The following is a 25,022-nucleotide window of genomic DNA, read 5'->3' on the forward strand; positions in this document are numbered from 1 at the left end:
AGGACACAGTTTATACTTCCTCTCTAATTCAATGATTTTAACAACAATTGTTCAATCAAATTGTTATCTAAAAAATATTCTTTATAACTGATTCCGTTTCTCAATTGATTTAATTTCACCAAAAATTAGTACAAATTGTAAATATAACAAACCAAAGTAAGTCAAAAAAAAATATGTACTCAATTAATTCTCAAGGTTGACGTTATTTACTACCTTTTATGTTGAATCTTTGCAAATCCTTCAGCTAACACAATCAAAATCCCTTGAGCATTCTGACACCTGAAAAACCTATGGATAATACTATTTTGAGGCTACTGCCAATTAACTATTTGTCCTAAACCAACAGTCTGCCACTTTACCCACAACAAATAATACCCTTAATTTTTATTAGTACAGTTCCTTTCCAATTATCCTATGATTTATAATTTTAATTGTGAGGAACTTCTCATCCTCGAGCAATGCAATTTGGGTCTGCATATTGCGGGATATTGACGCGAATTCGAGCATGTTGGCGCCAAAATAGGCATTTATATGAATAAATATGAATTAATTAGAAAATATAAAACTAAGTAATATAATGAGAAATCTATAAATTTATCTAGATTAGATAGTTTGGATATATGTATTGATTAACTATTACTGTTAATTAAATCATCTTTAATACGTTGTAGATGAGTATGTTCTTTTCTGTGGGGATTGTAAAATCAGAAAATGGCATGATTAGGGATTTTTCATTCTTTACTACAAGTCCTATACATGGAGAAAGCTCCATATATGTCATTTTGTCGTAGATAATAGCGGAAAGTATCTTTGACTTTTCAATGAAGGTACAGGTTTTTCCAAAAAGATATTTTGTTTCTAGTTGGACTCCAATACCATAGAAAATCAAAATCGTCTGGTCTCTGACTCTAATTCTTCTATAATATATTAACAAAAACATTAAAATTGGAATAGCTCTCAACCAGGTTGAAGGGCTGAGGATTCCTTCCATTAGAATCTGAGCAGCAATGTAGGCTATTCCTGCAACCAAAACTACTGGAAAATATGTCTTCTTCTTCAAAGCATTAAACTTTGCAACAGAATCACTGTAGTAAGTAGTCTGGAATTGGTAATTTCTGTATTCACTTGTCTCAATTTTGGTTATTTTCTCATCCTCTTTGAAATTGCTCATATTGTTGCCTTTAATACTTACCATTGTTCATATTTTGTAGTTTCACTTAACCTTTCTTCAAGCAATTCTCATCATTTAAGTTGGCATAGAAAGGATCTCGCTTTATTTAATATTATGTAAATAAATAATTTCCCCTGTAACAAAATTTCCTTATACCGGTATTAAATAATATTTACACGTAATTTTTAAATAGGCGCAAATAAATGCCCACAAAATAATTGGCTAAAAAAAAAAATAATTTGAAATCTACAGGTCTTAGAAGAATATTCTTCAAAGACGATAAAAATGTTTTCCAGTTCTTCCTTTGGGTCTCAGAACAAGTACAATGTGAATAACAGTATAGAACTCTCCAACTGCCCAAACGACTCCATTAGTAAGGTAAGTTGTGCCTTAAGGCAAAATCTTAACATAAGTCTATATCTTCTAAAGGAATAATTCGACTTTTGAACACTTTTTGGAGCATGTATTAATTCTATTTTCCTAACTAGGTGTGTTGGTCGATGAACTCCTCCTTATTAGCTGCATCCTCCTGGGATAAGTCTGTCACCGTATGGGAGGTACAACATATGGGTGGCAATTCTGTCAACACTCGGTTTGGTAAGTTTCTAAATACCCTTAAGACCTTTCAAAATTTACTTATTACTCTAATAGGAGCCTCTTTTCAACACTCTGCCCCCGTTTTGGACTGTGCTATAAGTTCAGATAGCAGGTATCTCTTCTCCGGAGGATGTGACAATGAGCTTAAGATGCACGATATGTCATCCAGGCAGAGCCAAACTATAGGAAGGCATGATGCCCCGATTTCTAATATTTTTTGGTGCGACGAGCAAAAGTTTGTGGTAACAGGAAGTTGGGACAAAACTATTAAATTTTGGAATGGGCAGTCTCAGAACCCCATTTACTCTCTAAGTATTCCTGAGAGAGTATACGCAATGGACCTTAAGTATCCTGCATTGGTAGCAGCAGCAGCAGATAATGCAGTGTATGTCTGGAATCTTCAGAACATTACTCCAACTCCATATAAGAGAATCCAGACACAACTAAAACTTCAACCAAGATCAATTTCTCTTTTCCCAGATAGAACGGGTTTTGCTATTGGTTCAATTGAAGGTAGATGTGCTATAGCCCACATAGAGGAATCTCACAGAGATAAGAATTTCCCCTTTAGGTGTCACAGAGTTACCAGTAGCAGTCCTGATATTGCCTACTCTATTAATAGCATTGACTTCCACCTACAGTACGGAACATTTGCCACCGGAGGGAGTGATGGTGCTATAGCTTTTTGGGACAAAGACAACAAATCCAGATTAACAATTATGAAGACGATGCCAGCCCCAGTAACTGATATCAAATTTAGTCCTTCCGGAAAACTCCTCGCCTACTCTTTAAGCTATGACTGGAGCAAAGGATACGATAATACTGCAATTAATAACAGCTGTAACAAAGTTCTATTACATGTAATGAATGATGAACATGTATGCCCTAAAGGGAAACGCAACTAAAAACTATATTCCAATCTAAATCAGCATTATATAGATCTCACTTATAACAAAAAAAGCAAAATTTCAAAGCTCATTATTTTATTTTAGAAAGATAGTTTCTTAATAATTAATTATAATTATAATTGATTTTTTTCCCTTTATTTTTGCATGTAATTCGGAAAGTTAATTTAACTTATTAACATTTAGGCGGGAATTAAAATTAAAATGATTGAAATAGAGACGCCGCCGCGGCTTTGTAATTAGTCTCTGCTTTGTTAGAGAAATTTCGTTGTTTGAGGAATTTTAGTTTAAGGCAAAAACAAAGATGAAGTTTAGCAAGGGTAAGTTTTGGTTTGATTAGATGGTGATTAGGAGTTTTTTAACTCAATTTTTCTGTTAACAGACGTAAGTTCATCTGCTTCCAAGTGTAGAAAGAACCATTTCGCCACCACATCAACTCAAAGAAGAGAGTTGATGGCTTCTCCTTTGTCGAAGGAGCTTAGACAAAAGTACAATGTAAGTTTAAGTAGATTTCATTGATTATTGAATTCTGATTAATATATCTTAATTTTTAGGTCCGATCATTACCAATCAGAAAAGGTGACGAGGTTATGGTCATTAGAGGTTCCAATCACGACTACGAGGGAGTTGTCACTCGTGTTCACAGAAAGAAGTTTGTCATAAATGTTGAGAGAATCACCAGAAAGAAGACAAACGGAGAGTCTGTCCCAATTGGAATTCACCCATCAAATGTTGTCATTACCAAGCTCAAGTTAAACAGAGACAGAAGGGAACTTCTTGCTCGCAAGAATCGCTCAACTAAGAAGGGAAAATACACAAATGCTGATGCAGCGGATCTAGACTAGGTAAACAATATAGTTTCTTTTAGTGATAGTAAATTTGAGTCGGTTTATGCTATTTCATTCTATTCCTATTTATCATTGTGAGTATATTCCTGTGTTGTATCTAATTTTCCGCACTTTCTATCTAAGTATTGTTTTTTACTTGTATTTGACTGTATTTTTCAATATTAATTATTTTGGTTACTAGTAATAGTATTATACTTTTACCAGTATTAATTTGGCATATTATAATAAATGTCTGACAATACAACCCGCCCGTTTGTGGCGCCCAATTAGAGACGGAATATAATGGGTACCGGTATATAAATTAATAAATAATAATAATATTAGTAAAGGCAGTAATAGATTGCATTTCTAAGAAAAATTAATGAAAGAGAAATTCTGTCTCTAAAATATTATAATTTTGCGCTAAGAAAACTGGGACTCGGCATAATAGAAACATTTAAAGACAGATTTATCTCCATCTGTTGTAGGAATAATATTTAGAAGAAATCCAGAATGGGTATTAGCAGAGATAGCCGTCACAAGCATCGTGCCACAGGTGGCCGTATGCCAATAGTTGTTAAGAAGAGAAAGTATGAGATGGGTCGTCCAGCTTCTAATACTAAGCTCGGAGCATCTCCGAGAATTAGAGTTGTTCGTTGCAGAGGTGGTAACAAGAAGTTTAGAGCTCTTAGACTTGATAGTGGAAACTATTCATGGGGATCACAGGGTATTTCTAGAAAGGCACGTATTATGGAAGTCGTATACAATGCATCTAACAACGAGTTAGTTCGTACAAAGACTTTAGTTAAGAATGCAATTGTTGTGATTGATGCTACTCCATTTAGACAATTTTATTTACAAAGATATGGTGTTGAATTAGGTAGACGCAAGAATGCTGATGAAGCTACTAATGAAAAGGACACTCAAAAAGCAAGTGGTCACTTGCTCGCAACTAGAAAGGCCAGATTGATGAACAATGTTGTCGACCCATTAGTTGAGGAGCAATTCGGAATTGGTCGTCTTCTTGCTTGCGTTTCTTCCCGTCCAGGTCAATGTGGTAGATGTGATGGATACATCCTTGAAGGTAAAGAGTTGGAGTTCTACAAGAAGAAGCTTGAAAAGAAGAAGGCAGCTAAGTAAATTTTGCAATAATGCCATAGTTATTTAGTAGTTGATCAGATTTTCATAGTAAATTAAGTATTAATTCTTTTTTTCAATTTTGAGGACCAGAATGCGTATGTTTCCTTAGTTCTATTCTTATGGGGGCAAGGAACTGTGTCTTTATTTTTGGTACTATCTTGCTTTTATATTCTTTGTTCTCTTCTTCTCCGTTATTTGGTCAATTCTGCTCCTCTGGAGTAGTACTTATTACTTTATTGTCATAGGGTTGATTAATATCTAGATCTTGATTTTCGAATCTATTTCCAGGCTGATCTTGTTTATTAATCGGATTATTGTCGGGCCCTTCTTCAGAGATTTTTTCTAGCGTTATACCTGAAATTGAAACGGAATCAAAGTTCGAGGCAGAAGAATATCCAGATTCTGAAACAACCTGTTCTTTTCCAAGATTTGGTTCCGATTTTGAAACTATTTCTGCTTCTAAGGTTGTCTCCGTATCTTGGTCTTGCTCTGAGTTTGAGATTAGTCCTTCGTCTGAAACTAACTCAGAGTTGGGCTCTGCTTCAAGGTTGGAATTTGAAGTAAAATCCTTACTATCAAATCCTGACCCAACAAAATTCTGATTAGAATCTTGTTGAGAGTTTTGGCCATTTGAAACATGAATGTTTGTATCTTTAAAAACATCTATTTCATTCTCTTTTGAATTAATTTCATCAAATTTGGTTATTTTTAAGTTGTTTTCATTTAAATTAGACTCTAAGTTACTATTCTTTGAATCACTCATTTTTGATTTTTTATTTAATTTGGATTTCTTTTTATCCTTTTTAACTGGCTTAATATCTTTATTTAAAATGCCTTGATTCAAAAGTTTAAGTTCTTTTTTATACCTAATTAATGATAATTTGTTTTCCGCAACCACTAGTTCATTGTTATCAATTATAATCTAATTATTTAATTTATGCCAATTAAGATTTTCGGAATGATTCAAAATCCATTAAACTTACATTAAAAGGGCAAACCTCATCTGGAGATGAATCACAGACTTGTTTAATAAACTTCTTTCTTAAGGAAGATGCCATTGGAGTTAGACCTTTGTTCATCAAAATTCATTTGTTTTCAGTTAAATATAGTTGAAAGAAGATTGAAAATTAATTTTTAGTTAATATTAGTTTTGAATTACTAAACTAACCTGACAAATGCGCAATCCAATCTCCACTTCTCCAATGCCAAAGTAAGTTATCTTTTCTAAAATGTGTGGAACTCCTCCTCACAGAATTCATGACTCTTGGTGAAACTACTGTAACATGGTCACTTGAGTAAACAATTCCATTAAGATCTAAGTTATGCTCCATTACAAATGTACAATACTTGAGTACCTTTTCAGCATCTATTTCCTTTTTATCTTGAACAAGTATATTAGTTAATAAAGGCTGGTCTTTCAAACCTTTAAATAAAGTTAGAAAAAAATAAGGCTTTGTATTGGGTAAATATTAATATTATTACATACCTTTGGCATTCCATTGATTTGTTCCATTATAAAGCAAACTATTCCTATAAGCCTTTAAACACAAGTAAATATAGTTAATCAAAAATATTCATTTTCTTACTTTTTTTAAATACAATTTTTACTGATTACTTAAAACTTACCTGTTTAATCAATACTTGAAAAGCTAATTGAAGAGAAAACAAGGAATTTTTGAATAACATGATTCCATTGTTTATTGGATATTTTTCATCATAGCACTTAGTATCTGCTGAAATAATTAAAGAAGTGCTATTTAAAGTATACCTTTCAATAATCTGCTCAACTTTGATTTTATAATTTGTAAACATTGCATCTAAATCCATATACAAGACCCAATCAATACTTGTAAGGTTAATGATTTTTCTATTATAAGTTACTAATTTTTTACTTGTGAATAACTTCCAAATTGCTAAATATCTCCAGTAATGAGGGAAAACGCATTCATGCTCTAATATTTGTGTCAAGGTAAATTTTAATTTTAAATTTAAACTTGCCTTGAATTTGGTCCGAATTATCTTTAGATTCATCCACTCTAATTTTATGAGTAAAAAATGATTCTTATATAGCAAGTAAAAAAAACTTTCAAACTTACTTCTTAGACTTTTTACAAAAGAAATGTAGATAACAGTACTTTTGATTTTTCGAATACTCAATTCGGTTTCTTTCCAACTCCACTAAAGTGTTGAAATCTTCGTCTCCAGCAGTTAAAACAACAATTCTACATTGAATTTGTTTTAATTGCATATTGTTCAATTCAACTTCACCGTTTTCATTGCTTTCTTGGCCATAATACAATGCGTTAAATAAGTACCTATTGTTCATTTTTGTCCATTCTGGCATCCAGTCCTCCAAATATGAAAATGTAAAATAATTTGAATCGTTCCTACTCTCCCAGGCACTTGTTTGAATGAATGAAGTACTTACAAAACTCAATAAATAAATCACTAGCAAAATTTTTTCAACCATCTGACCGACTCAGTTAGTTCTAGTGGACTTTTGAAAATGAATTTAATTGTGATATGGTTTATCCACTGGTTCCAAGCTTGAATTTTGCTTCGCATAAGTTACTTTCTAATCATTCTTTTAAAAAAAAATCGAATTTTTTCAAATTTATTTTTTCTACTTTTATCTACCAATATTAAATTAATATTATCTATCTGGTACATGCAATTCCACGTAATGTCATTACGTCATTGCTTTTTATTTGTGAGGATGTGCATGCACGCATGCATTTGCAAGCAATACCGGCACATATTCACAAATTTCATGTGGATGAAATTTTTGTGAAAAATAAGTTTTTTTATTTTAGTTAAATTAATGAATTAAAACAAAGCCAGAATTTAATTAAATTCAAAACTATTTTTAAATTAATAAAAGCAATTTATCTACTAATTCTAAAGAGAGTTTAGGTGAAGATTATTCCGGAGGAGTGTGATATTTGAATACAAATTGGCCAGAAACCTTTGTAGTAGACTGCCTATTGCTATCCATAATGAGAAAATCATCACCTTCAACAGAGTCTATTATTCCAGTAAAAACACCAGTTTGAGGGGAGACAGAAATTGAATTCTCACCTGGAATGGGTTTATTTGGAGAAATGCTTTGAGGAGCAATTGCAATCATTTCGTCAGGGCATATTTGCCCGTTAATTATCAAAATAATATAGCAAGTTACTTGAGGAACTTCAGGTGGGAATAAAATATCGGATATAATTCCTTTTTGGTTAAAGAATTCTCCTTGAGAAACTACTGTTACTTCTACTCCTCTTCTGCAAAATAGAGGAGGATGATTAGAGTTATCGACACTATGGTCAGGATTTTGTTGAGAAAGTTCCTTTCCGCCAGTCCAATTTGGTTGCTTCATTTGGGATACAGGATGGGTATTCATTTGTTTAGCCAGGCCACCAAAACTGGAGGCCTGGCTATTTCCTATTGTAGTCCCTACAAGAACTATGTCTTCTCTACGAAGAAGAACAGTATGAGGTCCAATATCAAGAAGAACTTCGACATTATTGCCTTTGAATCCACGTATGGAGCCAAGAAGAGCTTTGTGCTTGCCTCTTAGTATTCTAACTTTTTGATTAATGAAGACGTCATCCGGTCCTCCTCTTCTGTTGGAATGCAAGCCCATACCATAAACTCTTCCAGATCCTCCGCCAGAATTTTTAGCTCCAGAATTGCCCTTCTTATTCGAATTTTCGGATTTTGTAGCAGCATCTAGTCGGCTGTTATCACCAGTTTTTATAGCCAAAAGTTGCCTCCCTTCACAAGTAAAATATCCACTATCATCAAGTTTAGAGGGTAGTTTGATAAAGCAAGTGGATTTCCAGATATGCTCAACTTTACCAGATTTCCCAGCATTTGCACCTTCAAGAATCTGAACAGTGGATTTTACTCCAAAAATGTTACCATTTCGATCAGGAATACGATGCATAAGAGAAGTGTTTCTTTTTGAGGAAATTTCTGAAGATTTTATTGATATACTTTCTCCTGTAGTGGCTAATAATCTCAAATTCTTGTTTCTTCCTACAAATACTATGACTCCAACCTTACCATTATAAAGTTGTACCAAGTCATCCAGAGAAAACCCATCCACAGTTGAAAGTCCGCTAGTAACTACAATATCTTGAGAAACTTTTTTAAGGTAATTAGTTGGACATCTTATTGGTTGAGTTCCATTTAGTGGATAAACTATAGCCATTGTGTAATTTTGGTCAAAGCTTGTAATCAGTCCAGACTCACCTTCATTCACACCCTCAATAATTTGAACAGAGTCTCCAATCTCAAAGGATTTGCAAACAAGATCTATCTGAGTAAGAATTGGTTCGGTAATTCCCAGTGACTTATCTATTGGTAAAACTTCCAAAGACTTATTAATTCCAGAGTTCACTGCTACTACTTTGGCTTTAATTCCTATCAGTTCACCCTTTGTTATTGTTACGGTATCCCCAACAAAGAAAGAGGTAGACTTCTGAGTTTTAAGAAGAGTCTTTGAATCAATATTTACCTCTGATAAATCAGACACACCAAAAAATCTCTTAATTTCTTCAATTGTTGGCTGAACTGCATCTCCAACAACTAAACGATTTGCTTTCATCTTCTTTAAAAGATAACCCTTTTCCTGCTCAAAAAGCTGGTTTGCAAATTTCACTGTTCCACGTAAGTGGGTGAGCTCAACTACTCCGCCAAGTGATTCAACCTTATCTCGGTCAAATAGCTTTGCTGGTGGTCTGATCCTTGATTTGGAAAATGTTACATCCTGTGAATTCTGAGACTTTCTTATAAGTGCAGGAATATCTAATCTAGGCACAAGTCGCAAAATTACATTGGCTTCATGTTCATCAACTTCATATATTTGGGCCAAATCACCACCATAAATCCCACTCCTAACTCTAACCCAGCTCTCACGCATAAGTTGTTCCTTTTCTTGCATATCCACAGAAAATACTCGAGTCATTTCCTTAACTGGAATAATTTTTATAGATGAAAGACGAACTCCAGTAAACCCTTGAAGTGCTTCATTTACGAAGTTTGGTGCTTCTGCCTCCACGTATATATAACCTCTATAACTTGAAGCAACATATGCAGATAAAATTGGCAGCTCTTTACCTTGTTTTTGGCATTCTGCTGCTTTTTGAACTAAAGCAATACAAATATCTTTTTCAAGACCAGCACGATCAACTTTAACAAGCCACAATTTTGGATCTCTTGAAGTTGGAAGCACATCGCAAGCCTGCATAGAACTTGTCACTTCAGAACTACCCATTTCAGTCTCCCGCTCAAATTCGCTTACTTCACCTTCTTTTTGCTCATATCTACGCTCAAGCTGTGCAATCGCTTCTTCCAAATGGCCAGCACCACCCAAATGCCTTCTCCCCATGTTATCATCTCTTTCAAGATCAGCTCTTCTTCTGGCTCCAATTTCAGCTGCATTTGAGGCGTATTCCGACTCCTCTTGGTAGATATCTTCATAATATTCGCCTTCATCTTCCTCGTCATCCTCTCCAACTAGAGCTTCAACATCCAAAAATGCATTCACATTATTGTAAGCCCGGTTTTTAGAGCTCTTCTTCTTTCCACTACTGCTACGCTTAGAATGTCTAAAGGACGAAGTATCCTTATTTCTTCCTTCAGACCTTTTTTTCCTTTTTTTCGGTGGGGAGTCGTTCTCTGAACCGTCTGAAGCTGTTTCATCTTCCAGCAATCCCTCCTCCAAATTTCCTTCTTCATCCTCCTCTGACCCATTTGACAATTCTTCGGATGATATTATCTATTTTGTTGGAAATTAAAGTTAAACAAATTATTCAAAAATTAATTTACAAGTTATACGTAATTATATATGGTTTTCAGAACTCTGGTCATCAATCAAAAAATATTTTTTTATTTTTCAGCCTATAATGGAAAAAAAGTTAATTTTGTTCAAACAGAATTCTGTTTGAAACATAATATACTCTTTTCCGGACCTCCACCACAGTCTATCTGACGACCATACATATTTGTATACACTTCACATAAGACTTACCGGTTGTTCATCCTCCTCAAGCTTTGACATTACAGAAATTTACTAAATAATGCTAAAGCCCTTAATATTTAAATACTTTAGTGATAATAATTGAGTGACACTTTTTTTAAATATATATTAAATTATTTTATATATTAAATAAAATGTGCGCTCAATTTCCTCAAACTACACATTTAACGGCAAAAATGTCTGCGATTAATTTCACCATTCAATTTAATTCCCTACATTACCATTACTGCTACCAATAGCAATAATATTGCTAATACTATCATTACTAGTGATTTTACCATCACTGCACAAATACTACATTAAATGTTCTAAATCTCTAGAAGACATCGAAAAAGCAAACTCTAAACCCCGTTGCTTTTACAATATGTTTGTACAATATATTTTTGTCGCTTCCCTATTTTAAATGGTCGTGATCACCGATACACTAGACAGGGAAAGCTAATAACGTGTCTAATTCATAGGTACCCAATATTAACTAGTATTGGGTTATACCAATTTTGGATATGAAAATATTTTAGATCTCAAAATATAAAAAGGTACCCACTTTACCACTTTAATAAAACGAGAAAGTGGCGAAATAGTTACCAAAAATTGACTTTCCCACATAATATAGCCCATTCCAAGTTATGAAATACTCTCAGCAAGATTATTTTCTTTCCTTGCTAAGAAAAATAACCTAAAATGAAGCTACTACTCCTCTTCAATTAAAATAGCCCGTCTCCTAATTACTACTGCTACTGCTGTAAACAATCCTATTAATAATTCTATCCTTTTCTTTTCCCTTTTAAAAAACCATATAACCCAAATTCCACCCTAATTAAAAAATGTAGATACACGTCACTAGGTACTGAAACCGAGCCTTTCTAACCTTACACAGCTCCCTCTCCTTAAATCTTCAAATGACAAAAATTAAGGAATTCCAGTATTACTGCCAATCTTGCACTATTAATCACTTATTGAAATTATGTTAAAAATAAGCATGCGATTTAGAAGAAAGCTATGTGAAATTGAGTTATGGAAAGAATTCCAGGTAACAACCCTCAAAAAATGACCAAATAAAGATGCTCTTGTAAATAGCTCAGTAAAAGAATCAAAGCCTAGTAACGTTTTGATGATAGCCATTAGAATAGATTTCAAATATAAAATTTTTAAATGGTTGAGATGGAATATAAGTTCCGGTTTGGGATAATAACTGGTAGATAAAACTTAGAATAACAATTTCAGTGAATTATATAAATGTCATGTGAAACATTTTTTGTAAATATCATCAGCCTTAAAAGTTTTAAAAATATAACCACACCTGACTGAAATATATTGAAAATTAATATAGAAAGTAACTCCAATGTTTAAAAAACCCACAAATCTCAACTCTTCAATATATCATTCTTCGAAATTACTGCAAAAAATAACTCTTAAATTGTAAACATATTTAACCAAATATCAAAGTTAATGGTGATGATTGGATTTAATCCACCCCTCCATAAATATTTAAACGAAAATTGCCATTAATTACTATCGCTTCTCCATTATAAAACTTTCATTTAAGAATCAAAATACGATAAAGATAATAGTAATGAAAAATTTCTTAAATTATCTCAGAACCGAAACCAATAATCATTAATTTTGTCAAGCCATTCTTTCTCTGCTCCAATATGTTCCACACCATTATTCAAATTACTAAATACTTGTAATCTTTAGTTCCCTCAAATATTCCATTTATAGATTCACATTTGTATATCGATTAATAAAATACCATGTAATTCTTCAATAATTAACTGAAAAAATAAACTTTGTAATTATTTAAAATTCTATCTGTCAAGTGGCTTCTTAGTAATTATTTTTTCATTATCCATTACTTACTTTTATTATAATTTGAATATCTACAATAATAGTCAAAATAAGACATTTGACATGCATAGAAAGGCGCCACATTTTTGCTGCATGATTTAAGCTTGATTTTTTATATAATTCAGTATTGAAATAAATTGAGTAGCCAAGATAGGAAATCTTGGAAGACATTGGTATAATTACAGTGAATAATTGTCGTTTATTTTATTATTTTTTTTTTTTAACTTCAAAGAATTTTACCTTGTTCTTTGATAGATTTCCTGTACAAAAACCAATATATAGTTTTGTTTTATAATATCTTTGGAAATCTAATCATTGGATTTCCAAAAAAACTCTATGCGTGTATCTTCTGAAGCAAATAAAGGTGAAGGTTCAAAGGATGAAAGTAATATCAAAAACAATTGGGGAAGAACAATTCTTTCTGAGGCAACGTCCAAAGGGCCAGTATTATTTTCTGGTACAGATTGGGCTGTAGTACCTATGGAATCCCTTTCTCCAGAAAGAAGAGCAATAATCCACCCAATAAGCCAAAGGCTTGCTGGTGCGGAGAATACTGCACTTGTTGATGGTTTGTTTGGAAGGATTTGGGAATTTCCAAAGTGTGAAAATGTTCGAGAACGAAAAGTAACTAGAGGTGACCAATTTGTTGGAGATTCTAGGATTGATTTTCAATGGAATAAAACTGAGAGAACTTTGTGTAGAGTGTGTGGCAAACATATATTAAAACAAAAATTTGCTACAGAGCACTACCAAAGATCTCCAACATGTTGGAGGCTTGTAATGAGACATATTGGTATTCTGGATTTCGACAACCAAAACGGAAATGCTACGCATTTTCCATACAAGACGGAAGAAGGTGGGTTCAATTCTCCTCAGAAATCTATGCTAGAGAAAAGGACAGGCCCCATTTTTTCTAGAAACATGAACGGAGAAAAGAACGAAAGTGCTTATCTGCCAAGTTCTAACCATGAAACTGAAAGCCAAAATTCTGTATTCATTGATAGCTTTGCTCAGAATAACTTTAACTCAAGTAATATGATTCCAACTTCCAATGTCGAATATATCCTCCAGAATAAAATAATGAACTTATTCAGAGCTGCAACCAAACATGTTTATGAAGAACTCATACAGTTTAAAGGTTCCAATACTCAAATCAATATCCATCCATTATTTAACACTTCTAACTCAAGAGATGGATCGAAATTTGACTCTTCCATAGTAGAAAATGTCATGAGTGAACCAAAAGGAGAAGAATCCACAAACACTATCGGCAATCCTGAAGAACCTTTTTTGCTCATATCCTCAGTTCTCCCAAATGTATTTCCCTCCATTAGCCACAGGCCACTCCCAGTAAATGTTTGTTATATCAAACTTACCTTCAACTGGCCAGGAGCTAGGCTTGTTAGGGATTTATGGGCGCTTGACTGTGAACTACTTGTTGATTGGGGAGATGGAGTTCTAACCCAAGCAAGAAGATTCACTCTCAAAGAACTTGGAGAGCCTCCCGAATCAGATAATGAAATGAGAAATATATACTCGCAGGGATTTGCCTATCTCAAATGCTTCGTTCCTCACAAACCTCCAGGCAGAGCTGATTTGAAGATTCGCATTCCAAAATCTCTTTGGGAATACTGGGAAGCTTTTGCAAATGATAAAAATAACACAGTAACCTTCCACACTCCAGAAGTGTTTGCCTCCGAGATTTCCCAGAACTTCCCAATTGAGACTAATTCTGACATGATTTTACCCACCATTAACACAAATTGGGGTAATAAATCTCGCAGGGATGAGACTAAAAGCCAAAGGTCACACCCTTATTCTCCTTCCATAACTCATATAACTTCACCACCCCAATCCCCCTCCACAAAGTCCATTGGAAACAATGCCAATACTAACCCTCCAAAATCACCTTCTATCTAATTAATTAGCCTTGGATTTAATTTTTAATTTTGAATTTGGTTAAACTTTAATAATATTCTTTCTAATCACTTTAAATTTCGCTCTTTTCTATTATATAAAAATTGCTTCTATCATTATCCACATGCAATTGTACAGACGTAAATATACCGGTATTTTTACTTGCAATAATTTGCATAATTGCATGTGGCCAAAAAAAAGTGTGCAGATATGCATGGAAAACCGGTATAAAAGAAAGGAAGAGGGAAGAAAAAAGTATAAAGAAAAAAATGTAATATCTAAATTTAATTTGAACACTACTATATAAGTCCCTGTCTGAATAAATCTTGAAAGGACTTAAGAGGTAAGATATTACCTTGGGAATCTTCCATTTCAACGTAGTTTTGATCGTCGAATGAAAGGTCTTTTGCTTGCTTACAAAGAGCCGAGTAAAGCTCCTGAGCATCTGAAATCTTTGTAATTTCTTTAAAGTGGCAAGTATTTGGAATTCCCAGGGCATTTAGCCCATTGGCGTGCCTAGTCTCTGAAAAATGTCTTTCAAATGCTCTCCTTCCCCAGTAACTACAATTTCCACAAATCTCACATTTAAATTCAATTCCTAAACCATTCAACTTGTAAAGCCAATATGGCATTGGTCTGCCATCAGGCCCAAGAGGAAGCTTTAAGGGATTATAGACTTTGTCTTGAAGCTCATCAAATTCATCATCTGAGTCAGAGTCGTAGGCTGCATTATTCGAATTTTTACTTTCCTTCGTCTTTTGTTTATCCAGGGATTCTTGTAACTCTGCTATCAGAGATTCCAAATCACCGTTTTTCATCTCTAGCTCTTTATCTATCTCCAGCTCTTCTCTAGTGCTGCTTTGTAGTTTATTAACATGATCAATTGCTTCTCTTCTCTGTATTGAGAGAAGTTGGGAAAACTTTCCAATAAAAAACTCCTTTCTGGCTATAATTTTATCTTGTTCCAAGCTTTTTTCCTTTATTCTGGCTTTTTCCTCACTAGAAAGCTCCGAGTATTTGGAATATTCTCTTTTGTAATGTTTACTCTTTATATGGGAATTGAAAGTTCCTTCTGAAAAAAATAGTTTGTCGAAAGGTTTAGAATAGTAAAGCATCTCATTAGTAGGAACCCTCCAATCTGCCATCAACCCATTTTCCCAGGCCTGTTCAAAATCTTTATTTAGCTCGTCCTGAATTATCCCATCATCCAACAAAGGATGTGTCTTTAGAAAAAATCCTCGCAAATAATCCAATAAATTTACAATATAATCATCATAATCACTATCCCTATACTTGAAGTATCTTGGAATACTTGAGAACTGATCAAAAACCTTCAAGTATGTGTCAAAATCCATTTCCTCAAAAACTATCCCAGCTTGTGTATTATTATCCACAATCCTGCCTTTTCTTCTTAATCTTTCCAGCTCGTTATTAATATAAGTTGTTTCTCTATAGTTCTTTAACTTCTTTAGATTAATGTACCTGCTATAATGCTGTTCCAAGTATAATCTTCTCCCAAGGTCTTCTTCAGGAACAAATATATCGTCAAGCTCTACTTCTCGAATAGTTTCAACTACCAGTTCCTCCAAAGCTTTTGATCTGGTGTCGTACTTAGATTGCCTTATTAAGTCGTAAGGGGCCCCTTCTGAAGAAGTTGCTGACTTTATCGAACTGTAGAAATTTGTCCATAAAGATTCTTTTGATCCCGGCTTTGTATCTAAAGTAATAATTTGTAATCAACCAAAATACAGAATAAATCAAAGAAAATTAACTTACCATTCATGTTAGAACCTCCAATATAAGAAATTTCGCTCTTTCTTTTCCCTGAATGATCTAGATACAAAGAAAGTATCTCTTTTGAATTACTTTGAATTTGAATCCCTAATATGAAAATAGTTAATTCAAATTTAAAATCAGTCCAAGGCTTCTGAGAAATCCCAGCAGACTAGAAATCCAACTTACCCAATTGCTTTATCGCAGTTTCTATTACTAATGAAGTTACCGAGTCCCTTGGAAGCTTACTAAAAAGTATAACCACCATTTTCTCCAGAATCTCGGTCTCTTCGCACAAGGATCGGCATCTCTCAATAATAAACGAGCTCATTTCTCCCAGTTCCCACACAACTCTCCTTGATCACTTTCTGTAAATTTCCTACTCCTCCTTTAGCTCTAAATAGATACCTCTTTTTGACCACTAACTTTAATGCCATTATTTTTTCTGCCAATTTACCTGCAATTTTGGCGGGAACCCCCGAAAGTTAGCATGAAGAGGAACAGAGTAATAAAGAATGAAAATAGCAGGAATTTCACTGAAAAAAGCGTTATTCCAAAGATGTGACTCTGCCTTAGTGGGAGCGTTTCTTTTTGTTATTGGGAGTGTGGTCTCCAAATTGTCAAGTTTCGTCCTTAATATTTATCTGGCAAAGAAGATAGATCCAGAGTTATTTGGAATCGGTTTTGTAAGTATTGCGTTAATTACGAACTTATCTCAATCCTTAAACAAGAAATGTTTTCGGAGAGTGGCTCTTTCTGAGACTACCCAACTGAACAAAGAAGAGAATTCTTATCATATTATTTTACAGAGTAGTATCAATGTATGTTGGCTTTCTATTGCATTAACAAGCATCCTTTCCTTGGTAATGAGCTTAATCTGGATGTCAAATCCTCCTTCAAACATAGTTTTGGACAATAGGCTTGTCAAACAGTTTAATATTTCTGTAATATTGGCAGGAATCTCTTCGATTATTGAATCTATTTCTGAGCCTTTAATCTTTAACCTAATTAAAAAAGAGCAGGTATTCCTCAGAAGTGTCATTGAAATGTTTTCCGGTATATCCAAGAGCGTATTACTCATATTTTTTGTAATATTCAAACGTTCCAATTTGGACATTCTCTACTACTCTATCGGCCAGTTTATATACTCCTCAGTTTTTCTTGTCTCAACTTTGTTCGCCTGTTTCAAGACTTCCGGCTGGTCCAAAGATCTCATCATTCTCCCAGGGGCCTTAGGGACATCCTCCAAATCACAGTTTTTTCTGAAAAACCACAAAAATATACTTAAACAACAAATTCTCACCAGCATCCAATCAACTGTTTTACAGGAAACTGACAAAATACTCTTACTTCGCCTTTTTTCCGCCAAAGAATGGAGTGACTACGGAGTTATCTCCAACCTGGCCAACATTGTTACTAGGGTTCTATTTGCTCCAATTGAAGAAATTGCAACAGAACGCTTCAGAGAAGTTAAGCTTGACACTAATAATAGTAAGTCAATGAACCACTTTCAAGTACAACTTACCCCACTCAGAGAGCTCCTGTTTTTCTCTACCTCCATTGGGATCCTAGCAATATGTTTTGGTCCACCAGTTTCCAAAAACCTCCTCAGTATTTTATTTGGCCAAAACTGGGTCAGGCCTGAAAATATTCAGCTATTCTCAGCCAATCTCTACATACTTGGAATACTCTCTATCCATGGAATCCTTGAAACTTTTATGCTCTCTTTAGGCGGCATGGACCAAATTTCTGCATACCGGCGTTTCTGTATGGTCATGTATTGCATGCATGTGACACTAATACTGCTTTTCCGCTATGGCGGTTGCATGTCACTACTGCTAAGTAATGGGCTGACTATGGTACTACAAGTTATTTATTGCCTCTCATTTATCTTCACCCTACTAAGGCCAGCACTCTCCAATCAAAGACCGAAAAAAATGTTTCAATCCCTCCTGTATTTCCTTTTTGAAAAAGGCTCTGGACGTATTTATCTTTCTTTTATATTAGGGGGACTAACACAGAGATACCTAGTTTATCAAATTGGGATACACCCAGAGGTCAGGAAACTACTCAGAAACGATATAGGTGAGCTACTCATTAGTTTTTTGGTTGCACTCTGCTCCCTAGCTATTTCACTCCCCTCAATCCTCCGAATTCTTAAAAAATCACACACTGATAAGCATAAATAAAACCTTGGCGGAATTAGGCGCCAAGCCTTTCTTATATTGGTAACAAAACAAAGGTATTTGAGATTCAAAGGAATATATGAATCAGCAAAATCCAACCGATCAGGCATCTTTAATTACTGGGTTTCGCGTTGGTAATAGGGCTATTCGAGGTTGGAATCAGTCTAGTGGCGGCTCCAATGGTTCTTTGCAGATATTGTCTCAAGGAACCCAAGACATACGAAATCCAAATGGTTCCGTTCAGACAATCCCACCCCCAGCCCAGAAATCCCTAGAAGACTGGTACAAGGCTCACTACTACGACTACTACTTTAAAGCCTACAAGGCAAATGGCTTGGATGATGCGACATCCTCTCAATATGCTCATAGCTGCGTTAGTGAGTTAGAAAGGACAGGATACATTCAAAATGCGATTCAAGCACAGAGTGAGATAGAGTTTCAAGCTGCTTCAAACCCAAAAGAGTTTAGAGAACAGAAGCAAAAGCAGCAAAAGAGTTCTCTACATAATAAGGATACGAAGCAATTTCAAACTTCAGCAGTCTCAATAAACAAGTCCAAAGGTCTCCAAAACTGGATTTACAGACTCTTTAGCACATATAGATCAAATGGTACTTCAAAGGAGGACATTGAGTGGAACCAAAAGCTTTCTGCATACTCACAACATATTTCTGAGCGTTACAAGAACTCCAATAAAGTCATAGACTGGGACCTCCAGAACCTTCCCAAGAGAGAAGTTATCCAAAACTTTAAAGTCAAGAATCTCGATCAGAGTGAGGATATCGATCATCCTAGTGAAACCTCACCTAATCCAACCGTCGTATCCAAGCTAACTCCATCTTCAAGAAGAAGATTTAATTCTCAACTCGATACTGAGCTTATGAAGAATGAAGCCAACTCTTCCTGTTACAAAAATGAGGAAAGCTTTCCACCTTTAAAAACTAAAAGAGCTAGAGAGATCCACACAACTGATCAAGAGAAAGATGGGAAGCAAATTAAGCATTTAAAGCAGAGGAAGCATGGCAAAAATACTGAAAACTTATTTGGGAATGATGTATCCACTAAACCAGAATCCGTCTCAAAAAGTAATTATTTAGATCAATCAAACCAGTTTAATTTTGTTTCAAACTACACTTTCCCAACCTCCACAAATGGTCAGTTTAGTAAGTATGAAGGAGATGGATACATATTGGATGCAAATGGAAACAAAAGGCTTTCTTGGCAACAAATTCTAGCTCTTGGGAAAAGTACTGAAAAGATTGTCGGTCTCTCTAATGCTTTAGAGAAACAGTACCTTAGGCTCACATCCTCTCCAGACCCTAATTTGGTCAGACCAGAACATATCTTGAGAAAATCTCTTGACTTTGTATACAATAATTATCTTAACTATACCAATTCTCAAAGTTTGAGTACCCAAAAGCAGAAGAAATATGACTGGAAATACTTAGAAGAGCAGTTTAGATCCATTCGCCAGGATTTGACTGTTCAAGGAATCAAGAACCTATTCACCATTCAAGTATACGAGCTTAATGCCAGAGTTGCATTGGAAAATCATGATCTTGGTCAGTTTAACCAATGCCAAGCTCGTCTAAAAGAACTTTACTCTCTTGGACTCGTGAAATTTGAAGGATCCAATAGAGAGGAATTCTTATGTTATTACATTATTTATGTAACTCTTCAAAATATGAAGGCTGATTTAATTCGTGTCTTGGATGAAGCACAGCCATATAAGAATTTCAAAGGAATTTCTTTTGCAATTCAGGTGTGTAAAGCACTTATGGAAGGTAACTACTACAGGTATTTTAAGTTGTGTAGAAAGGCTCCTTGGAATTCCAGGTTTCTATTTGAAATATTTCGTAATAGACAGCTTATTGTGGCCCTTACTACTATGACCAAAGCATTCCGCTTTATTGAGATCTCTGTACTTACCTCCAGCCTTGGATTTGAATCAAATCTAGAGTGTCATAAATTTCTAACTTCTCAGAAAGCTGTTTTTACACACCCAAGCTCTCCAATTAGTGAACTAAAGCTCGATTGCAAGGCAAGTTTTGCTGTATTCTCTTCTTCACCTCTTCTTCTAAACAGAAAGGTTCAAGCACTTGGATGAAGATCATTTTAATTACTTAGACTTTTGAATTAGCTAAATACATATGTTTATATATCCCATTTAGTTCCATCAACTAAGATATTTTAAGTTATTAGATTTTTCTTTTAAATTTTCATTAGCTTATGCCTTATAACTTACCTCCAAATGCGTCCCTTGCTCCAGTATTGTACTTCCTCCGTTTTCTAGGTCTTCACTTAATAGTAGGATTCTATCACAATTCTGAATTGTTCCAAGTCTATGGGTTATTAACAAGACTGTGGAATTCCTCTCCTTTGAGTATGAATATATGGACTTCATAATAGAGACTTCATTCTCAATATCCAAAGATGCTGTTGGTTCATCCAATATAAGAACTGAGGAGTTTTTGATGAAAGCTCTTGCTAGATTTATCCTTTGTTTCTGACCCACGGAAAGCTCAGTGCCTCCTTCTCCAACCTAAAATAGTGGAAGTTATAACAATTGGACTTAATATGTCTTTTTAGTCTTAACTTACCCTTGTATGGAAGCCTTTTGGAAGTTCCATAATGAAATCGTAAGCTTGAGCCATCCTTGCTGCCTCCTCCACTTCTTCTATGGAGGCCTCCATCCTACCTAAAAGAATATTCTCTTGAATAGTTCCAGAAAACAAAATCGGATTCTGTTGTACATAAGAGATGTTAGACCTGAGTTCTCCTACATCCAGTTCATTAACATCCATTGAATTAATGAGAATTAGAGGTTTTTCTTCTGGCTGGTAGTCATTGCCCTCAGCTCTTGTTTCTTCAGAAATTTGATTATTAATTGGATAAAACCTTTCGAGAAGTTCGAAAATAGTACTTTTTCCAGATCCACTCTTTCCAACCATTGCAACAAATTCACCACTTTTGATTGTAAAGTTAACTTTAGAAAGAATTAAGCTTTCAGAGTTCTCTGAATAGCTAAAGCTAACGTTTTTGAAAACTATCTCTCCTCTTCTTGGATCAATTTCTGAGCGGTGAGCACAATAGTCTCCTCCAGACAACAAAACCTCCAGCTTGTTGGGAGTGATTGTAGCAAACTCTTTAGCCTTAATGAATTTTCTGAACCTTTGTAACTTAGTCTTTATTTTACCTTCCAAAATGGACTCTTGTGATCTTTGATCTCTTGATAAAGAAAAGTCTTTAAGACATCTCTCATCCATACTTATGTAGTACCTGTTTCTCATAATGGGAGTTCTATCAATATAAGAAAAGATCTTGTTGGCCGAGATCTTTGCCTTCTTTTTGTCAGTAGCATATATCTGTGACCTACATACTGAGGCTGCAGTTAGTATTAAAACTAGAATAGTTTGAACTAGTTCTCCTATTCCAATCTTCTGATTAATAGTCATTCTACTTCCATACCATAATCCAAAGCTTTGAGCAGTGTTTTGAACGGCTTGGCCGAAACCCCAACAAAGACCAAGGAGATGCGAGTCCATCACTCCTTTAAAGTACTCAAAACGAGTACTTCTTCTGTACTTACCAATGAATTCTTGTTGTAAATTGAAAAGCTTAATAATGGTATGCATCTGGAGAATCTCCTGGATATAGGTAACAGACTGCTTACGTGAAGATTCTGAGTGAATTTCAATATCTCTATTAGTACTCCCTTTAATAATCTTTGATTGAGCAAATCCTGTAGGGATTAACAGAAGAAAGAACCCAAGAATGATTAGGGTAAGTTCCATAGAACTTGTAAAAGATATTACAAACCCAAGCAAAACTGTGACTATATTTTGAGTATAAAGTCCAATATTTTCTCCAACCAAACTCTTCGCTAGCCTGGTATCTTCTGCCAAAACCTCGCAAAGTTTAATAGCACTTTGATTTGGCTCTTCATGGAATTGGATATCTTGGTAGAGCAAAGAATAGAAGCATTCTGCTCTTAGCCTTTTAATCAGACGCTCCCCTGAGATCTGTAGAAATGAGTTTTGTGCAAAAGTTGTCAAAAAGATTAAGATTGCTAGAAAAAGGAAATATAAACTGTATTTACCTGTTTCAGTCCTTACCAGATCTGAAGTTGGAAGTGTCCCTGAAGTTACGAATTTTCCTATTAAATATCCCATCATTGGAAAACTGGCTCCTTGAATTGATGCAGAAATGATCCCCAAAATAAGAAAATGAATATCTTTTTTGAGTAGTAATAATATTTTGAGTGATGAAACCTTAGGAAGTTTCACAGATAAAGCTCTCAAGTTATCATTGAATAGGTCTTTGACCATTAAATTGTAGTCCTTTGTATCTTTTTGTGCAATACATAATCCCTGATTCAGACTCTCAAAGCTACAAAGTGAGTAATGCCTGGTTGTACTTTTACTGGAATTATTAGAATAGAAAGTTGCTAATTTGGTTAATGTCTTATCACTAACTGAGCTCAATAGCTGAGGTTTACTTTGGCTTTGAGTCCCCAAATCTTTTCCACTTACTCTAAAGATTAGATTGGAATAAATTCCGTTGTTTTGGCTTTCCAATTCAGATCTAGAGCCCTGTTCCAAGATCTTAATTCCCTCAGTTGGGCTACTATCAAGTACTACTATTTGGTCTGCAAAGCTGATTGTCTGTAGCCTATGAGCAATCATGATTACTGTTATTCTTTTTTCTGAGATGTGTTTTTGAAATGCCTGTGTAAACAAAGATTCTGTTCTTACATCCAATCCTGATGTTGCTTCATCCAAGATGATAACTGAAGAATTCCTTACAATAGCTCTCGCAATTGCAATTCTTTGTCTCTGTCCCCCACTTAAAAGACTACCTTGGTTTCCCACAGGAGTATCTAATCCATCCTTAAAGGAATTAATAAAATCCCAAGCTTGAGACAGTTTAAGAGCTTTTTCAATTTCTTCTTCACTAGCATTTTTATTGCCATATAAGATGTTTTGACGAATTGTGTCATTAAATAACTTACTTTCCTGATCAACAATAGTAATTTGTTCCCTTAAAAAAGCCAAATCATACTTTTTAATGTCTAATCTATCTAAAAGTATCTTTCCTTTATCTGGATCATAAAGTCTGAGTATTAGTTTTAGTATGCTGGATTTACCACATCCACTTCCTCCTATTAAAGCTGTAACTTTGCCTGGTTGAAATGTCAGATTAAAATTTTTGAGTATTATTTTTTCTGTTCCAGGGTAATTAAATGAAACGTCTTTGAACTTAAACTCTCCATTTATGCTACCAAACTTCAAAGCTTCCCTTTGGTTTCTAACTCGAGGTGTCTTAAAGAGCTTTGAAAGTTCTTTAAAGGCAACAGAACCTTTTACTAAGCTTCCCAAAGAAGGAGTGGATTGTCCAAGTGCAATTGAAGCGTTTGTTATCACAAAAAATATACTGAATACATTTGCAACTGTAAAACAGCTTAAATCTTCCATAGAAGTACATCCTGAATCCATTGAATCCGCTACCAATACTCCTCCATACCAAAATCCAAGTGAGTAAGATGAGAAAACAACCAAGGAAACAAACCCCATTCCAAGAGAAACAAATATAGATGCTTTTTGACCTACATTCTCAACTTCCGTAACCACTTTATAGTATTTATTAAACATATAGGATTCCAAACAATAGGATTTAACCAATTTTATATTATTTAAAGTTTCATATGCCAAGGTCCCAGACTTAGAATAAACTTTTTGGGTATTTGTTCCCCAAGACTTATGTATTTTTGTTATTAAAAATCCAGCAGCAGCTACTAATGGAAGAGAAGCCGACATTACGAGTGCCATTCTCCATCCTCTGTAAAAACCCACAACAAAACCAAATAAAAACTGTGAGACATTTGAAATTAATTGAGAAAACTTGATTCCATACCCTTCTCTAATTAATGCACAGTTTGCTATCATTTTTGAAGAAACTGAACCATGGTCATTATCTCTATGCCAATCTTCATCCATTTGTAATAAGTATTGAAAGCTTTCTCTCTTTATATTTTTTACAAAATTTTCTGCAAGAGTTTCAAATATGGCAATAGAGAGCCATCCTGAAAAGAATGAATTTAAAGTCACCCCAATTAAACAGTATATATATTGCATGAAATCATGGTATTGCTCTTTAGAATAATTTAAACTATGGGGTATTTTCTGTAATGCTAACCCGAAGTAAAGCAAAAACAGAGGAATCGAAATCCCACTTAAAACACTCAAAACAGAACCTATTGTAATCTTTACCAAATTTCTTCGACTGAAAAACTTAGCTTCAAAGTTTATTTCGTTCTCTACCTTCTCATTTTCTTCAAAATCCGCGTTTTTCCCTAAAGTTGTGTTACTTTGAAAGTCTTTTTCACTCTCCTTTCCATTAACCTTAGACTCCACTTCTTCTACATCAAATGACTTCATATGTGTGTGTGTGGGGAGCTATCTTTAATATTTGCTCTATATGCATGCAAATTACCTGCATGCAAACATTATCTATTTTAGGCGCCAAGAAACAAATGTTAAAAACAGAAAACAAAGGCACAAAGTGGATAAAAGGAAGGAAACAGGAAAATTAGTCATCAATAAACCAAAATGAAAGTAAAAACCATAT

The 25,022-nt window shown here is 34.5% G+C and overlaps 11 protein-coding genes across 11 annotated transcripts; 6 read left to right on the forward strand and 5 right to left on the reverse strand.

The window, feature by feature from the left end:
• Positions 1 to 646: 646 nt before the first annotated feature.
• On the reverse strand, positions 647 to 1,195 carry cubi_02590 (uncharacterized protein; the record flags this gene model as incomplete). Its single annotated transcript, XM_029019601.1, has 1 exon — positions 647 to 1,195. The coding sequence occupies one exon, from the start codon at positions 1,193 to 1,195 to the stop codon at positions 647 to 649; it is 549 nt and encodes a 182-aa protein (XP_028874721.1).
• Positions 1,196 to 1,456: 261 nt separating this feature from the next.
• Positions 1,457 to 2,673, forward strand: cubi_02591 (mRNA export-related protein; the record flags this gene model as incomplete). Its single annotated transcript, XM_029019602.1, has 3 exons — positions 1,457 to 1,549; positions 1,660 to 1,768; positions 1,823 to 2,673. 3 exons carry the CDS (start codon positions 1,457 to 1,459, stop codon positions 2,671 to 2,673), a joined length of 1,053 nt encoding a protein of 350 aa, XP_028874722.1.
• Positions 2,674 to 2,977: 304 nt separating this feature from the next.
• On the forward strand, positions 2,978 to 3,518 carry cubi_02592 (60s ribosomal protein L26; the record flags this gene model as incomplete). Its single annotated transcript, XM_029019603.1, has 3 exons — positions 2,978 to 2,993; positions 3,056 to 3,168; positions 3,228 to 3,518. 3 exons carry the CDS (start codon positions 2,978 to 2,980, stop codon positions 3,516 to 3,518), a joined length of 420 nt encoding a protein of 139 aa, XP_028874723.1.
• A 495-nt stretch (positions 3,519 to 4,013) lies between these two features.
• cubi_02593 (40s ribosomal protein S8) lies at positions 4,014 to 4,640 on the forward strand (the record flags this gene model as incomplete). Its single annotated transcript, XM_029019604.1, has 1 exon — positions 4,014 to 4,640. One exon carries the CDS (start codon positions 4,014 to 4,016, stop codon positions 4,638 to 4,640), a length of 627 nt encoding a protein of 208 aa, XP_028874724.1.
• A 199-nt stretch (positions 4,641 to 4,839) lies between these two features.
• On the reverse strand, positions 4,840 to 7,110 carry cubi_02594 (uncharacterized protein; the record flags this gene model as incomplete). Its single annotated transcript, XM_029019605.1, has 6 exons — positions 4,840 to 5,562; positions 5,624 to 5,709; positions 5,809 to 6,063; positions 6,127 to 6,178; positions 6,267 to 6,561; positions 6,737 to 7,110. 6 exons carry the CDS (start codon positions 7,108 to 7,110, stop codon positions 4,840 to 4,842), a joined length of 1,785 nt encoding a protein of 594 aa, XP_028874725.1.
• A 450-nt stretch (positions 7,111 to 7,560) lies between these two features.
• On the reverse strand, positions 7,561 to 10,695 carry cubi_02595 (SPT5-like transcription initiation factor; the record flags this gene model as incomplete). The annotated part of the gene is made up of 2 exons (XM_029019606.1): positions 7,561 to 10,413; positions 10,666 to 10,695. The coding sequence occupies 2 exons, from the start codon at positions 10,693 to 10,695 to the stop codon at positions 7,561 to 7,563; spliced, it is 2,883 nt and encodes a 960-aa protein (XP_028874726.1).
• A 2,163-nt stretch (positions 10,696 to 12,858) lies between these two features.
• cubi_02596 (uncharacterized protein) lies at positions 12,859 to 14,442 on the forward strand (the record flags this gene model as incomplete). The annotated part of the gene is made up of 1 exon (XM_029019607.1): positions 12,859 to 14,442. One exon carries the CDS (start codon positions 12,859 to 12,861, stop codon positions 14,440 to 14,442), a length of 1,584 nt encoding a protein of 527 aa, XP_028874727.1.
• A 296-nt stretch (positions 14,443 to 14,738) lies between these two features.
• On the reverse strand, positions 14,739 to 16,480 carry cubi_02597 (splicing factor 3A subunit; the record flags this gene model as incomplete). The annotated part of the gene is made up of 3 exons (XM_029019608.1): positions 14,739 to 16,156; positions 16,216 to 16,320; positions 16,402 to 16,480. The coding sequence occupies 3 exons, from the start codon at positions 16,478 to 16,480 to the stop codon at positions 14,739 to 14,741; spliced, it is 1,602 nt and encodes a 533-aa protein (XP_028874728.1).
• Positions 16,481 to 16,727: 247 nt separating this feature from the next.
• Positions 16,728 to 18,401, forward strand: cubi_02598 (uncharacterized protein; the record flags this gene model as incomplete). The annotated part of the gene is made up of 2 exons (XM_029019609.1): positions 16,728 to 17,973; positions 18,220 to 18,401. The coding sequence occupies 2 exons, from the start codon at positions 16,728 to 16,730 to the stop codon at positions 18,399 to 18,401; spliced, it is 1,428 nt and encodes a 475-aa protein (XP_028874729.1).
• Positions 18,402 to 18,477: 76 nt separating this feature from the next.
• cubi_02599 (SAC3 GANP domain-containing protein) lies at positions 18,478 to 20,502 on the forward strand (the record flags this gene model as incomplete). The annotated part of the gene is made up of 1 exon (XM_029019610.1): positions 18,478 to 20,502. The coding sequence occupies one exon, from the start codon at positions 18,478 to 18,480 to the stop codon at positions 20,500 to 20,502; it is 2,025 nt and encodes a 674-aa protein (XP_028874730.1).
• Positions 20,503 to 20,622: 120 nt separating this feature from the next.
• cubi_02600 (ATP-binding cassette protein 3) lies at positions 20,623 to 24,832 on the reverse strand (the record flags this gene model as incomplete). The annotated part of the gene is made up of 2 exons (XM_029019611.1): positions 20,623 to 20,937; positions 20,996 to 24,832. 2 exons carry the CDS (start codon positions 24,830 to 24,832, stop codon positions 20,623 to 20,625), a joined length of 4,152 nt encoding a protein of 1,383 aa, XP_028874731.1.
• Between the last annotated feature and the right edge of the window lie 190 nt (positions 24,833 to 25,022).

The sequence above is a fragment of the Cryptosporidium ubiquitum genome (genome assembly GCF_001865345.1).
Source record: "Cryptosporidium ubiquitum isolate 39726 chromosome Unknown contig_13, whole genome shotgun sequence".
NCBI classification, from domain to species: Eukaryota; Apicomplexa; class Conoidasida; order Eucoccidiorida; family Cryptosporidiidae; genus Cryptosporidium; species Cryptosporidium ubiquitum.